The sequence below is a fragment of the Nanorana parkeri genome, unplaced genomic scaffold (genome assembly GCF_000935625.1).
Source record: "Nanorana parkeri isolate BGI_ZX_2015 unplaced genomic scaffold, ASM93562v1 scaffold890, whole genome shotgun sequence".
Taxonomy (NCBI): Eukaryota; Metazoa; Chordata; class Amphibia; order Anura; family Dicroglossidae; genus Nanorana; species Nanorana parkeri.
In genome coordinates, this window is record NW_017307158.1 from 846,533 (window position 1) to 861,647 (window position 15,115).

Below are 15,115 nucleotides of genomic sequence, written 5' to 3' on the forward strand. Positions count from 1 at the left end.
GGGGGGGGGGACAACTCTTAAGAATGTTCTGATCGCAGGTAACTTTGGGGGGGGAATCTCCAAGGCACATGTAGGGTGGAACCTGTTTGGGCTATAACAAAAGGATAGACTTTATCTGGCTTTATCTGGCTATCTTCTAGATGTAGAGATAAAAAATGGCTGACCAGACTGCTTATCTCCACTTGGATGAGAAGTGAACCGATCTGAGGGACATGGGTGGAAATGCATGGGGTAGGCTAGAACCTGATGTCAGATTCCAGCATGTCCCTAGTGGACTCTTCCTCAGCTGCCACATAACTAGAACAGATCTCAAAGTGCTGATGACAAACTTGACCCTTTCTGGTCAAAATGCTTAGACAACTGTCTGAAGCAATAATTTAAAGGTCTCCTAGGGTCTATAATGGGTTACAACTTTCTGCACACTTGAGTAAAAGCTGAACTGACAAACTGTTAATTGCATGGATTGTACAGAAATCTTGTCTCTTGACCCCCTTCCCTATGCTTTCCTTCTACAGAACCCAACATTGAGGGAGAAACCGTGACCATTCTGGGACCTCTGCTTGTGACTGGCCCAAAACAAAGGGATGTTGCGCTTGCTGTGATAAAGGAAGAGTCTGCTCCTGTGGAGCTCTGGTTGATGGTGGCCATAGGATGTCTAAGTCTTCTTGTTGTCCTTGCATGTGCTGTGTTCATTGGCAAGTCTCTGAGAAAGTAATAATGAATGCTGGCCATGGAAAAATAAAAACTTTATTTCCAAATTAGTCTATTGCTTATTTATTGATGGTATAATGTACCTCTTACAGTACTCCATGAAGAAGTTTAGTAGGGAATCTGAACATGTATGAATCATGGTTCTTTGCTATTATAAAGGTCAGATTTCTTTAGGTGGGGTTATGGGGTATGACCTGAAGCTTTCATTACGGTCCTTGGACCCAATTCAGAGTTTCACAAGGTGATCTGAGTAGTCAGTTTTCTAAATGCTGAATAACTGAGGTGCTTTACCTTAAACTAACTTGGAAAAAATGCTGTTGGGTACAAAAAACATTTGAACTTCCTGTACTGCATTTGTTAGCTGGAACAATTTCTTGATGGCTGCCAAACCCTTCAGTTACGGGGACGGTGGGTATTTGTTGTCCTGTCCAAGGATCACAACACTGCTTCTCTATAGATAAAGGCACAAACACCTGCACCACTGTGCAGAATTGAACAAATTAAATGAAAAACAAGAATGCCCCCCTTAAGAACAAATGAGCCTTTGGAAAATGTACAAAGTAAATGTAAACTGCATTAAAACTTCACTGATATCTGTATTCTATAGCAAATGTTTTAGACAATGTGGCTTTAATGTTAGCTATGTAACATGTATGTTTACTATGACTAGGTCTCTCCCCTAATGCCTAGACTTAGTGGCTCTTTCTGATCTGACACTGTTCCATAGATCCCAACTGTCCATTTGGAGGAAATGCCCATCCTCTGGAACAAACAGCCTCTTCAATTGGCTGTCCTTTTTGGTCTGAATAGGCATCCACAAGTGTCATTTTGCTAACACTTTTAACCATTTTAACGTTTATTTTTTTCTTACACTCGACATAGGAAAATGATTGGGTGGGGGAGGGGGTTGTATGGTATTCTGACTGTCCTAAAGATGTTCCATATTAAGGTAGGCAGGAGCCACGGCTGAGCACTGGTGTTTTGTGCAGCCCACTGGACTGACTGAGGTAGTGCTTTATATTTCTGGTCAACTTGTGTGGGGTCCCATGCTGGATGACCTGGGGCCAAATGTAGATTAGGACTTACCATCCCAGTATGGTCCTCTCCCATCTTCATGCAGAGAGAATTGGCAAAAATCAATTTTGTAGGGGAAAGTTTAACTGACTGAATAGTCCCCCAATAGGATTTCAAGTTGTACTCTGGCACTGTAAACTAAAGCGGTTCATGCTTTGGGTACAAACGCTGGAAGCTGCAAAGGTTGGGTCAAAATACACCAGTACTACTGGTGGAGACCCAATGCTTGGTTCACATCCTGTATAGGTGACCAAACCCAGCAGAGGACTATTTGGGTTGTTTTGGGTAGATCACCCTACCTGCCCATTGTCTGGGCACGTGCGGTCCAACATTACAAGAGTATGGCCACACTTTACAGGCCTCATTCATGGGGAACTCCTATGTCCTGGGAGGAATTGATCTGTAGAAGTTTAATTTTCACTCATTTACAAGATGTACATGTCAGCACATCAAAGGTTGGCTGTTCCTTACACTCACCATGCCTTAAACACATCCAGAGTATCTAATCTGCCTCTACAATTTACTACAATGGCCTGCATTTAGAAATGGCCTATAATCAATATGTGTCATTGTGTGTGAGAATGGTGCCTGCTACAATTCTGAGATGGCTTGGGAGGCAAGGGACTCACTTCTGGATTCATGATCTTACTATAATTCTAGGAATATGTAACTATGAGCTGGAACACACAAAGGGCAACCAGTATGGAGTCAGGAACTCTTGGTGGGGAGATCTCACTGTTTGTGTAACCAAGACACAAAGCCAGGGGCTGTATGAGCATACTAGGCTTTGAGTTGTCACCTTTTTTGTTCTGGCAAAATAAGGGACAAGGTGGGGCTAATGGTGGCATGGACCTAACTAATTACTAAGACAGATGTCTGCACCTTCATCTTGGTACCACAGGGGGACTTCCCCCTTTACATCACAGTCCTGGCAGGGATGGGTACAGAGACGAGGGAGGCTGGCTAATGCATAAGAAGTCTGTTCTGTGTCCTTGGAAACTGACCAATCCAGACCCAGGTAACCACCATAAACATCACTCGAACTATCTCACTGGTGCCTCCAGATGTCAAGGAATTGCAACCACTGGCTAATCAAAGCAAGATCTTTATGTGGTGGAGAAGAGAGCTTACTTTGGGCAAATAAAACAGTGCTGCTTAAGTTTTCACACCTTGCAATCCTGCTAGAGGAAGACTCACCCAAATGTATCTGGCTGGACACACAGGAGGCAAATCTTGCATAGTCTGGGGCACTCTTATAACTGGCCATGTGCTGTACTGTTTCCTTTAGCCGGCTGATAAAAACATCACAGATTCCTCCAGCCAGACTAAGCAGCGTGGATGGATGAATACCTCTCTGTTTTCATTGTGTTCTGGCAGCAGATGGTTGGCTGCAAGCACCGTTCAGCTGGAGATTTTCCAACCAGACCCTTCAATCTTCTGATCGAGGGATGCTGTCAGGGGAGCCCACTGTGCAAATATTGAATGGTTCAAGAACTGGCTGAACTTTGCATTTTCTATGGCCAGCTTAAGGGATGTGGAGCAGCCATGGGATTATCACACACTTCTAAGGTTCCTCAAGCTTTCCTGTGAGCTAGAATCCTCGCATTAATTTCCCCATGGCCCATACACACAACTTTGAGAAGCTTGCCCCCACCTGCAGTTTGCCAGCTGACTGGTCTGCACACACCAGACTACTCAATTTATGGAGGTATGGATGGATGCTAACCCTTTGGCCAATTACCTTTGGAGATGTTATTATACCTGGTGTGAGGACCAACCTATAATTAAATATCACTTTTTTGTTGGATTACTGTTAAGATAGGAAATAATGAGAAATCTCTCCGGAGAGGATTACTGACAAATACACATTAGCGTAGTGGTAAACTTCTGACAACTGTTTTATTAGTGCCCATGCTTGTCTGTTCCGGTGACAACTGCAAGCCACAGTTCTGGCATGGGTGTCACAGGGACTGTGCTCATTATGAGGGGTTACCAACATCCGGTGCTGAGTTCCCTGGTCTGTACACATGATGTGCCCATTATGGGGGGTTCCCACCATCCCTGTGCTGAGTTCCCGGGTCTGTACACCTGCTGTGCCCATTATGAGGTGTTCCCACCATACCTGTGCTGAGTTCCCAGGTCTGTACACCTGCTGTGCCCATTATGAGGGGCTCCCACCATCCCTGTGCTGAGTTCCTGGGTATGTACACCTGCTGTGCCCATTATGAGGGGCTCCCACCATCCCTGCTGGATTTATTTGACAATGAATGCTGTTACCTGTGTTAAAAATGCACAATGCTGCAAGCACGTTCACGTGCAGAGTGTGAATGCAGCCAAAGGGCCCATTTACATGTTGCATGTGTTCTTATGCGCGTCATGGCCTGAGTACATCATCAATGAGCCCCCAACTTGCATCTACAGACCAAAAAATAAAAAGGGTAATTTTTTTTGTTGGGTGTTTTTGTTGCATTCATAGACATGAATAGGTGCGCACCCCATAGTGTATACAACACAAAGGGCTCTGCAACCGGAGCAGAACAGGTGAATGAGCCCTAAGCCTAGAGCTACGCAGGAGACTTCAGATCTGCCATTGACATTGCTAGCCATTAATCACTGGGCCCAGCAAATGATCAAGGAGGCCAAATTCACATTGTCGTGTTGCCATTCTGAGTGTTACCCTCAATGCATCTTGCAGGTACACCTCGCTTATTTTGGTGCATCAGAAAATCTATTCAAATGAATGAACCCCCAAAAATGTATATGGACCCTGAAACAAACAACTGCCTATGGTGTAAGCTATACTAGTAGTATACAATAGCAATCCGAGGTGACCAATTGCACATGATTGGGCCATTGAGCAGTCATGCTAGATTATGCTAGCACATGCTGGTTGTGCAGCTCACTCCATGGGGAGCCATTTGTTCCATCTGTTTTCTGATCATTTGCTACTCCTAGTGATTGCTAGCGGCTTTGCTAGCAGGATCAAACTACTGAAATTGGTCTGTATAGCTCTCAGCAACCAGCAATTAAAATCAACCTTGTAGATTAGCCCTAATTGTGAATGAGCCAGCCATTTGGGTGTAGTGATTATCTGCCCCACCTGGTGGGTATTAGTGGCTATTGGGAGGGGCATAAAAGGTAGATCTCTTATCTTTCCTCCTTGTGCTGTTCCTCTTGCAGTCAGGATGGGTCTAGGGGTGATAAGCTGCTGCAGTTGGGTATTGCTGGTGGCTCTGGTTTATGGACCAGGGTTTGGCTGTGCTGGAGATGGTGCCTTAGGGAGACACAGACGCCAGTCAGATTGGTGGAGGAGCCACCAGCGGGCTGCACCTCGCCAGGGGTCTTCTCAACTCGGTTCCAGAGGGCTTTCTTGGGGAGGTAATGAGCCTGTGCTTGGGTTTGGGTCTTCTAGAGGTGGGCTTCATTGGGGGTCATCTGGTAGATACACTGGTGGGATTCCCCGACAGTTGCCACAGGCTGGGAGCTCCCCTATCAGTGTCCAGTGTGAGGAGGACAATATGGTGGTAAATGTCCAGAGGGATTTCTATGCCACTGGAAAGCTGGTGAAACCCTCTGATCTGAGCCTGGGACCCCAACGCTGCCAGCCAAACCCCCAAAGCACTGATACTGTCATCTTCCAGATTAGCCTCCAGGACTGTGGAAACACTGTGCAGGTAATTGTGTAACTTGCACTTCAAATTTCACCTTGTGTTGTCTGTATTCCAGTAAATGCAGTGATGCCCATAGCTACAGATGGATGTCCCCTTTCATTAGTCTATACTGGTCAGAGCAACAATGGAGAGTAGAGTCTGCAATGTTCCCCCTCTGCAGTGTGGCCTTAAAGACTGTAGTTGATGAGACTGGGACACTTTTTCTCCATGGTTTCCCTTTTGTCTTGTGTAGAAAGAGAAGCTGTGGGGACTGCTCTAGCAGCCAGGTGGCACCAGGTTTGGTTGAGTTTGTGGTCTTGGCTCCCAAGATGGAATGAGCACTTAACCCTTGTAGTGCATGGGGTTTCCCCACTACAATTGTTTGGTTTTAGCCTTGAATGCTTAATGGGAGTGCTATCTCTTTAAAGAAGCTGGTGTCTGTCTTCATTTTCTGCATGCTTGTTTGGGGCTGGTGATTTGGTCATTCGGTCAAGGTTCTTAATGGGCATGCAATGGCAGACCCTGTGTGATTCCCAATGCAAGGATTTGTTTAGTTAAGATCCCTGACACTGCCATCTTGGCTGTGATTTCAGCAGGCTGAGCTGTCGCGTAAGTGACATTAATATTTCCCTTTGCTCCTCTCCCTGCACTTGCATAACCCTGTATGGAGGAGCTGGGCCAGGGAAGAGTAGCTGGACACTCCCAGAAGAGGGGTTATGCAGTGTATGGTGGGAGTTGACACTTGAAAGCAAGCATTTTAAATTGCTTTTACTTACAAAGCTCTCGCCTGCATTTTTATGCTGTGATGGGATCTCTTTAAGAGCATAAAACCATGTCACAGAAAATGCAACAAGATTATCAGGCTGACATGTGAAATTATTCAAAGCTGAATCCTTATCAGCATGAAAGCTTGGTGACTAGTCTCTTCAGAAATGGAAGTCAATGATTGTTGCGTCTCATGAGTAGAGATGACTTGTCTCTGTAATCTTCTCTGCACAGATGACTCAAGATTGGGTGATCTACTCTACCAATCTGACCTACAGCCCAACCTCCTCCATTCCAATCATCAGAACCAACCCAGCTGTGGTCCCCATAATGTGCTACTACTACCGGTGAGTCTACACTAGGGGTGCAATGTGTATCTTAACCAGTATTGCATCCTTGCTGGTTAATATCTAAAGCCAGGAACATGTGCATGGAGTAGGGGTAACAGTTGAAACCCCCATGTGAGGCTTTTCTGCCATCTGGCCCATTCAAGAGCTTTCCCTTTAAATCTGTAGACACAACAGGGCAGTGAAAATCTCTCCAAGAAGGTATGTTTCTCTGGCCAATTTTGTGTTTTCACTCCATTCCTGGTGAGTGGTCATTAATCTGTCAGGTTTTTGCTGTCTGTACCCCTGTTAAAGGGTAACGCTTCACTGTCAAACTGGTGGCCCATTCACTTATAAGTTGCAGTGAACAGGAATTGAGTTACCATGAGGCACATACCACAGTGCCCTAAGGTTTAAATGGCCCCAACAATCTGTTGCAGTCGGTGCACTACAAGCCATATGTGTGTTTGGTTTATATCTAATTTTTGCTTGTGTTGGCAGCCCACTTTGGCACTACAGGCCAACATTTTTTGGGTGTACTTTTCTACTTTACTACCTTTGACTAGATCTGCAGAGTTGTTTCCTGTACCTACAACCCACCCAACTTCAACTGCAGTGATTAACAATGCCCCCCTGCATATGTGATGAGATGGATGACATTGACTATGATGGGGAAGTGAATCTATAGCTTTAGAGAACCTTATTGTAAATTGGCTATAAGGGCTCCCTTGTCCATCTGGTTTTGGTTGACAGCATCCTTTGGTAGTGTTGGAGTGATAATGCTAGTCTAAAAAGGATTAAATGATAACATGGAGCTAGACATGGCAGCTGCTATTGCTCACAAACTCTGGGGTGCTGATTTTCAGGGATATCCTGATCTTGGCTTCACAATCTTTTCGGCCGTTACACAACAGAATTGGAGTCAGTCTGAACTATCCATGTCACTAACTTGCTGTATAGTGTCATTATAGAATGACCACCTTGTAACTAACAAGTTGGCAATGGCAGCCACCATACTCTTACCAAAATTGCCTTAAAATGCATCTATAGATCAAATGGCATGATTAGTTCCTGACTCATCACTAACACTTGATTCTGTGCTCTGTATAGGCATGGTAATGTGAGCAGTAAGGCCATTAAGCCAACATGGCTTCCATTTAGCACCACAGTGTCTTCAGAAGAGAGGCTGTCTTTCTCCTTGCGCCTGATGACTGGTGAGTTGAGTGAAGATGTTCAAGAGGGTAAGTTATTGGGACATCACTAATTCCCTTTTGATATGTCTACAGAGAACTGGAGTGGCCCCAGAAGTTCAACAGTCTTTCAGTTGGGAGAGATCTTCTACATAGAGGCCTCTGTGGACACTCAGAACCATATGGATCTGATACTGTATGTTGACCGATGTGTGGCCACCATAGCTCCTGATGTCGGCTCTACTCCTAGTTATGACATCATTGCAGATGATGGGTATGTTTCAGTGGTGGTTCAGGAAGGGGGTTGCTATTATGACCACCCCTTTATTTAACAGACCATGTTCTGCAGGTGTCTGGTGGATGGAGTGCAAGAGGACTCCTCTTCAGCCTTCATTGCTCCAAGGATCAGCTTGGACAATCTACAGTTCACAGTGGATGCTTTCCGATTCCTAGGAGCAGATGTGTCTCTGGTGAGGGCTAGTTGAATTGGTTGCAACAGATTGATGCCTTTGTTGGAACTGATTACTGAATTGACTTTCCAATTCCAGATTTACATAACCTGTTTCCTGAGAGCTGCTGCAGCCACCCAAGTCCCGGATTCCTTGAATAAGGCCTGCTCCTATAACAAAGCTACAAAAAGGTGAGGCTGTATTAAAAGGTGGTTGGTGTGTCCATTGACTATTGCACTCTTCCCCCATTGCATTTTTGCAACTCGTGTAATGGGAACAAATTTCTGTGCAAGAACTGGAGAAATGACTGCTTTATAATGTGGTTGATTCCTGAAAACAAATGGCATACGGTGCTCTGCTTCTAAAGATGGCTTTGTCAGCTGCAAAATTCCCACCAAAGAAAATTGAAGCTGTGCCAAAACCTTGCATCTTGTTTAGCACCTAATCTAGCTTCCCAAATGTATGCCTCGGTTGGTGAACTGCAAATCCCATAAAGGTACTTCTGCACTCTAAAAACCTAGTTTTGAAAAGGGTCACTGTCATCCCACACTGATCTTTAGTTTAGAATGGTCGGCTGTGGCTGCTACAATTGCATTGAGCCACGATACACAAGGGTGGTGCTTGGGAACAACATTAGGCCTAGGCTTTCTTTAGTTGAGTGCCTATGTATTGTCACTTTCTGGGTTAGGAAGTGGATGTCTTGGCACAATGTGTATAGGAAAGGACAGGCCACTAAATCTCATGGTTCTCAGCTTTGTCCAACTCAAGCTTCTAAAGAGCATCTAGTGTTGGCAAGACAAAGATTTAGGTCAGATATGTCTAGCCTACAATGACAGAGGCATTCAATCCACACTGGGGAAAGCTGGCAGCAATGCTTCAGATGTGCCAGACTTTGTCAACTTTAAGTAAAGGGGTGGGTAGACTGACTCGCACTTCTAGTGGCACACAACTCCATGTCTGTCTTTAGCAAGTCCAGTAGCAGAACCTCTTCACCCTTGGCCAATGTTGATAGTGGGCAAGGCTGGAACCTTTGCTGGGGCTCAATTTAGGGTTCCTCTGAGTAACAGCTGTTTTCACCCAACAGTAAGAGCTGTTATGGAGCCTTCAATAGCCCCATCTTCCCTGCTGCTTGATATGATGCAAAGTACTCTGGGAATCCAGGAAGTTGGATAGGCAGATAGAAGACAGCATATGCTTTGATTGCATTATTAAGACTAGGGTGCATATTACTATTACAATGGTGGTGTACTTTGGGACTTATAAAATTTTGAAGCACGACTTAAAGGATTTCTAAAGTAAGCATTTGATTCCTTAAACTTTTTCTCTGCTGCAATGCAGTGTCAAATTGCTGCTGTCCTACTTGCAGGCTGACACTCGGCCTTATATAACTTGAAGTCTGTACGAGGGGGTCATGGCTCTCCCTCTGGGCTACAGGAAGTATTGCCCTTGGCCAGTCTTCCAGTGCATACACATCATTGGTATGGCAGGTCTATGCTGCTCTAGTCAGCCACTGGATCAAACACCAGGAGGAGGCCATGTGGGCACTGCTTGGACAATTTTAAAGCATGTAGAAATTGTGTGCAGGAAGATAACTAAGTTGGACTTCAAAAGCACCCTTCAGCTCCAGACACTGAGAACTTTTATACAAATATCAATAGAAGGCACGTAGCTTCAAAGGTACTTGTGATAACCTAAAGTGTACTATTGCATCTTAATGGCAATAGCCCCAAGTTGCCCAAAGGTAAAATATCTAACTACGTAACATTGGCTTGTGCCAGAGCTTTTAAGTGTTTTTAAAACTTTGGCTGATGCTTACCATGTTGCTTTTTTCCTCCAGTTGGTCTGCAGTTGAAGGCCCCAGTAACATCTGCCAGTGTTGTGAAACACTCACCTGTCATGCTACTGGTATGTTACCACCTGCAGGAGGAAGGAGCAGATTCGGAAGACCAAGAGTATTTGGGAAAAGGGAGGCCTTGGATGGTGAGTTTTTAGCCTGCAGCTGCTATATACAGGAGTGGTATGGCTGTATAGGCGACCTCCTAGATATGGCAAGAAGCAGCCACTCGTCATGCATATCTTTAGGGTCTATTTAATGGTTGTGTTCATGTCACATGGGTTTTGCATTCCCTTAAAACAATATGGATATGCACAACCTGTTTAAAGAGCCAAATGGACCTTGGTGAATTCTGAACTTTCTCAACCTGATGGGTAGATGCAAAGCCTGCCAACAGACCAGTTAAAAACTGTCTTTGAAAATATAAAGGGAAAGCTATTCACTGACTCTATTGGCGAGCATTGTGGCTTAATTTTGACTTGCCTTTTAAAGGAGAACTATGGGGTCAGGGCTCTTTCTCCCCCCCCCACCCCCATAGTTCTCCTTAGGGTAACGGGAGGACACAAACTAGCGTCCTCCCGTCACACTAAGCTCAGTATACCGCAAGCTACAACTCGTGGTATACTGAGACGTTGCAGCTGAAGCGGATCCCGACAATTATGTCTGAATCCGCCAAGCTGCGTGAGTGACAGCTGGCTCTGCCTATTTAGAGGCAGAGCCAGCTGTACCCGCCCCCGTCCATTCCGCCAGTCAGCGTTGGAGAATCCAGCCCCTCCCGTCACAGCAGAGGGGCGTGACAGGATCGAGAGGTGAGCGAACGCCGGTATGTGTTCGCTCACCTCCCGATCTACTGAGCCGACCTGTGACAGTCTCAGTCACAGGTCGGCTAGAACTATGAGGTGAGTGAAAAGCACTCCCCTCATAGTTCTCCTTTTTTAATGTTTAGTTCAGGTACACTTGTATAGAGAATTTTAGATCCCCACTAGAGGGGGTAGGTTAGCTGCTAGACTAACTCACAGGATTTGGCTAGGGTTCATAGGTGACTGCGGCCTCTTCAGCAACTCAATTAAGAATCTGGGCCAAAGCTTTTTAGGATGAGCAGTGACCGCAAGAAGCCAAATAGCTGCAGTCACTGATTATGTATTCTGGCTCTCGGAATGCAATAGCTGCAGCAGAAGACCCATCCATGCTGACAACCATTGATTGAAGTCTGGGTTTTGTTTTTTCAGCTCTTGGGGTTTTGTGGTGGTCAGATTTTACTCTACGTTCCTAATGTAAAGCAATGCATTTCCTGTCCTTGGTGATGGCAAAGGGTTGGGAGAGTTGGGCACTTATTGCAGTCTCTCCACTGGGGAAACTTGCCCTTGTGAGTTTGTCAGAGCATAAAGTGAGGGGCCAAATAAACAAAAAAAGGAAAACTTAGATGGACTTTATATCTGGGGATCTTTTAGATGTAGAGATAAAGATGGCTGACCAGACTGCTCCTCGTCTCCACTTGGATGAGAAGTGAACAGATCTGAGGGACACCGGTGGTAATACATGGGCTAAGCTAGAACCTGATGTCATATTGCAGCTTGTCCATAGTGGACTTTTCCTTTTCTGTCACATAACTAGAAAAGGAAGATCTCAAAGTGCTGAGACAACAAGCTTGAGGGGGTTAAGTACCCCTTTCTGGTCAAAATCCTCAGACAACTGGCTGAAGTGATAATTTAAAGGTCTCCTAGGGTCTATAATGGGTTACAACTTTCTGCACACTTGAGTAAAAGCTGAACTGACAAACTGTTAATTGCATGGATTGTACAGAAATCTTGTCTCTTGACCCCCTTCCCTATGCTTTCCTTCTACAGAACCCAACATTGAGGGAGAAACCGTGACCATTCTGGGACCTCTGCTTGTGACTGGCCCAAAACAAAGGGATGTTGCGCTTGCTGTGATAAAGGAAGAGTCTGCTCCTGTGGAGCTCTGGTTGATGGTGGCCATAGGATGTCTAAGTCTTCTTGTTGTCCTTGCATGTGCTGTGTTCATTGGCAAGTCTCTGAGAAAGTCATAATGTATGCTGGGCATGAGAAAATAAAAACATTTATTTCCATTTAGTCTATTGCTTATTTATTGATGGTATAATGTACCTCTTGAAGTACTCCATAGGATGTTTTTAGTGGGTAATCTGAACATGTATGCATCATGGGTCTTGGCTGTTATTAAAAGGTCAAGTTTGTTGAGGTGGGGGTATGATCGTAAGCTTTCATTACTGTCCTTGAGCCCAATTCAGAGTTTCACAAGGTGCTTCTTCTAAATGCTCTATTAAAATTGGCACTAAAGTTTGAAATTAAATCAAAGTGCAGAATACCTGAGGTGCTTTACCTTAGACCCTTGGTTCTCCTGGTGGGTCGTGACCCAAAAGTGGGTCGCAGCCCCGTGTTCAGTGGATCCCTTTTCTAGGTGAGAGGCTATTCAGCCTCCCCCCTAGTGCCACGGTCAGTTCTCACACCAACAGTCTTTCAAAATATGCTGCCTGGTGCCAAGGTCAGCTTGAGGTGGGGGTGGGGCTATGGCCGCAAGGGAGCTCCATCCATAAGTGCATTGCTTGCAGCTCCCTAATGTCTCCTGTAGAGGTGCCTGGACCAGAGTGATGTAACATTCTAGCTCCTGGCAACTCTACAGGGCAGACAGGGGAGCTGTACAACCAATGCACATATGGATGGAGTTCCGTCACAGCACAGTAGCCCCACACTGGACCCCAGGCTGAGGATCCACTCCAGTTCTCGATAAGGTAGGGAAACTGGGTGGATCTTAAAAATAAAAAAAGATGTCAGTGTTTGAGGGCCCGGTTACACTAGTAGTGTGTTAATCGCACAGTCCCTTGAACTAACTGTTTCCAATGTTTAATCTGTTGGGTGCAAAAACTATTGACCTGCATTCCTATGTTAGCTGGAACATTTCTGAGGGCTACCAAACCCTTCAGTTACCCACCCACCCCGTATTTGTCGTCCTGTCCAAGGATGACAACACTGCTTTATAGATGCAGTGTTGTCACCCTAGGATGTATGTGTGTATGTATGTTCCTTAGCATGTATGTGTATGTTCCTTAGCATGTATGTATGTTCCTTAGCGTGTATGTATGTTCCTTAGCATGTGTAAGGTAAATGGCACTAAAACTTAACTGATTTATATAGTCCATAGCAAATGTTTTAGGCAATGTGGCTTTAATTATAGATATGAAACGTGTATGTTATGACTGGGTTTCTGCCCTAATGCCTGGACTTCATGTGGAGGTAATGCCCCTCGAACAAACAACCTCTATTTGGTCTGAATAGGCATCCATAAAAGTGTTTGTTTTTTAGCAAAACACAAAGAACTATGGGGTCAGGGCTTTTCCCCATAGTTCTACTTAGGGTAACAGGAGGACACAAACTAGCGTCCTCCAGTCACCCTAGGCTCAGTATACCGCGAGCTGTAGCCTGTGGTATACTGAGACGCCGCATCGGATCCCGACAATTGTGCCGGGATCTGCCCAGCTGTGTGACTGACAGCTGGCTCTGCCTATCTAGAGGCAGAGCCAGCTGTACCCGTCCCCTTCCCCGTCCGTTCCGCCAGTCAGCGCTGGCGGAGCGGGGAATCCAGCCCCTCCGCTGTCACGGCAGCGAGCTGTGACGGCATCGAGAGGCGAGCGAACGCCGGCATGTGTTCCCTCACCTCCTGATCTACTGAGCCGACCTGTGAGCCGACCTGTGACAGTCTCATTGTCACAGGTCGGCTAGAACTGTGAGGAGTGAAAAGCACTCGCCTCATAGTTCTCCTTTTTAACTTCAACTTGGGTTTAAACTCGTGGGGGGGGGCAAGGTTGGGCTAATGGGTACATGGATCACACCTAGCTGTATTTAACCGCCTGTCGGCCATTGCTCAGAGCAGCCACCCGGGACCTTCCTGGATGAATCAGGCAGTTGGATGGCCTGTAGGCCCCGCCCACTCCTGCAAGCAGGAAACTGGCCAAATTTGAAAACACTCAACAATGAGTTTACATACAAGAGATTTGCTAACTATAGAGCCGGTGGACCGCTTGCACTAGGTGCTGGTCTGTGCACCCCACTATTTCCCTCTGGTCCCCTCTCCGGTGTCACGGAACTGATGTGTGTTACATCACTTCTGCATTCTTGTCACACCACAGCTTCAGAAGATCTCTGCTTCTTTGGGGGTCCCTAGGTGACATTAGGGGTCTTGAGACCACTGATGTCTCCATGAAGAGGACCTGTCAAATCTTTGCTATCACATAGAGGGTTTCTTAACATTATCACAGGCGGCTAAGAAACCTTAAGTTGGGGGAAGAAAAATAAAAAAAAAATGGGGGTAGAATAAAGTTGCACATGGAAAAAAATGAAACAATTTGTTTTTTTATTTTCCATGTCCCCCACATACATGCATCGAGTGAGCATACGTACGAGAATGACCATTGCGCCGTGAATGTCTGAGTGAGCAGTAATTCTGGTGCCATCAATCACTGAACACTAAACTGATGAGTAGTAAAAGCTTTTAAAGCGTCACTCTAACCATTTGGCCTTTAGAGATGTTGTTATACCCGGTGTAAGGAACCAACCTATAATTATCACTTTTTGGGTGGATAAGATGGAAAATAATGAGAAATCTCTCCAGAGAGGATCACTGACAAATACACATTAGCGTAGTGGGAAACTTCTGGCAGCTGTTGTATTAGTGTCCATGCTTTTCTGTTCTGGTGAAAACTGCAGCCCCAGTTCTTGCATGGGTATCACAGGGACAGGAAGTGAGGGGATACGCTATATATAAGGGTGTGCGCGCTAGTTTGATTTGAGCACCGACATCTCTCCATCCCTAAAGAGGACCTGTCACCAGTTACAATAGCCATTATTTAGACACTGAACCAAAGTGTACCTTTGAGCCTCAGGTGTCTCACCACTGCCCTCAATACAAAATGGCTGACTAGGTGCTAACATGCTAGGTCCATTCCAGTTCCTTATTATCTCAGTGTTGTATGTGCTTTTTTCTTTTAATAAGCCACAAAATTTCAGTACTTTCCTGCAACAAAAATTCAACTGTGGGCAAACCTGCCTTTCTTCAAAATGGCCCCCCCCCCTCCCTACCT

At 45.5% G+C, this 15,115-nt stretch overlaps 2 protein-coding genes across 2 annotated transcripts in view; both read left to right on the top strand.

Annotated features, from left to right (window-relative positions):
• LOC108794728 (zona pellucida sperm-binding protein 3-like) overlaps positions 1 to 715 on the top strand; it is a 12,128-nt gene extending 11,413 nt beyond the window's left edge. The window contains exon 8 of the mRNA XM_018565817.1: positions 516 to 715. Coding sequence (XP_018421319.1) covers positions 516 to 715 — 200 coding nt within the window. The remainder of the gene's footprint in view (positions 1 to 515) is intronic.
• Positions 716 to 5,218: 4,503 nt separating this feature from the next.
• LOC108794736 (zona pellucida sperm-binding protein 3-like) lies at positions 5,219 to 12,049 on the top strand. Its single transcript, XM_018565829.1, has 8 exons — positions 5,219 to 5,459; positions 6,435 to 6,547; positions 7,637 to 7,740; positions 7,813 to 7,990; positions 8,066 to 8,186; positions 8,265 to 8,356; positions 10,003 to 10,145; positions 11,847 to 12,049. Exons 1-8 carry the CDS (start codon positions 5,304 to 5,306, stop codon positions 12,047 to 12,049), a joined length of 1,110 nt encoding a protein of 369 aa, XP_018421331.1. The 5' UTR covers positions 5,219 to 5,303.
• The last annotated feature ends 3,066 nt before the right edge of the window (positions 12,050 to 15,115 follow it).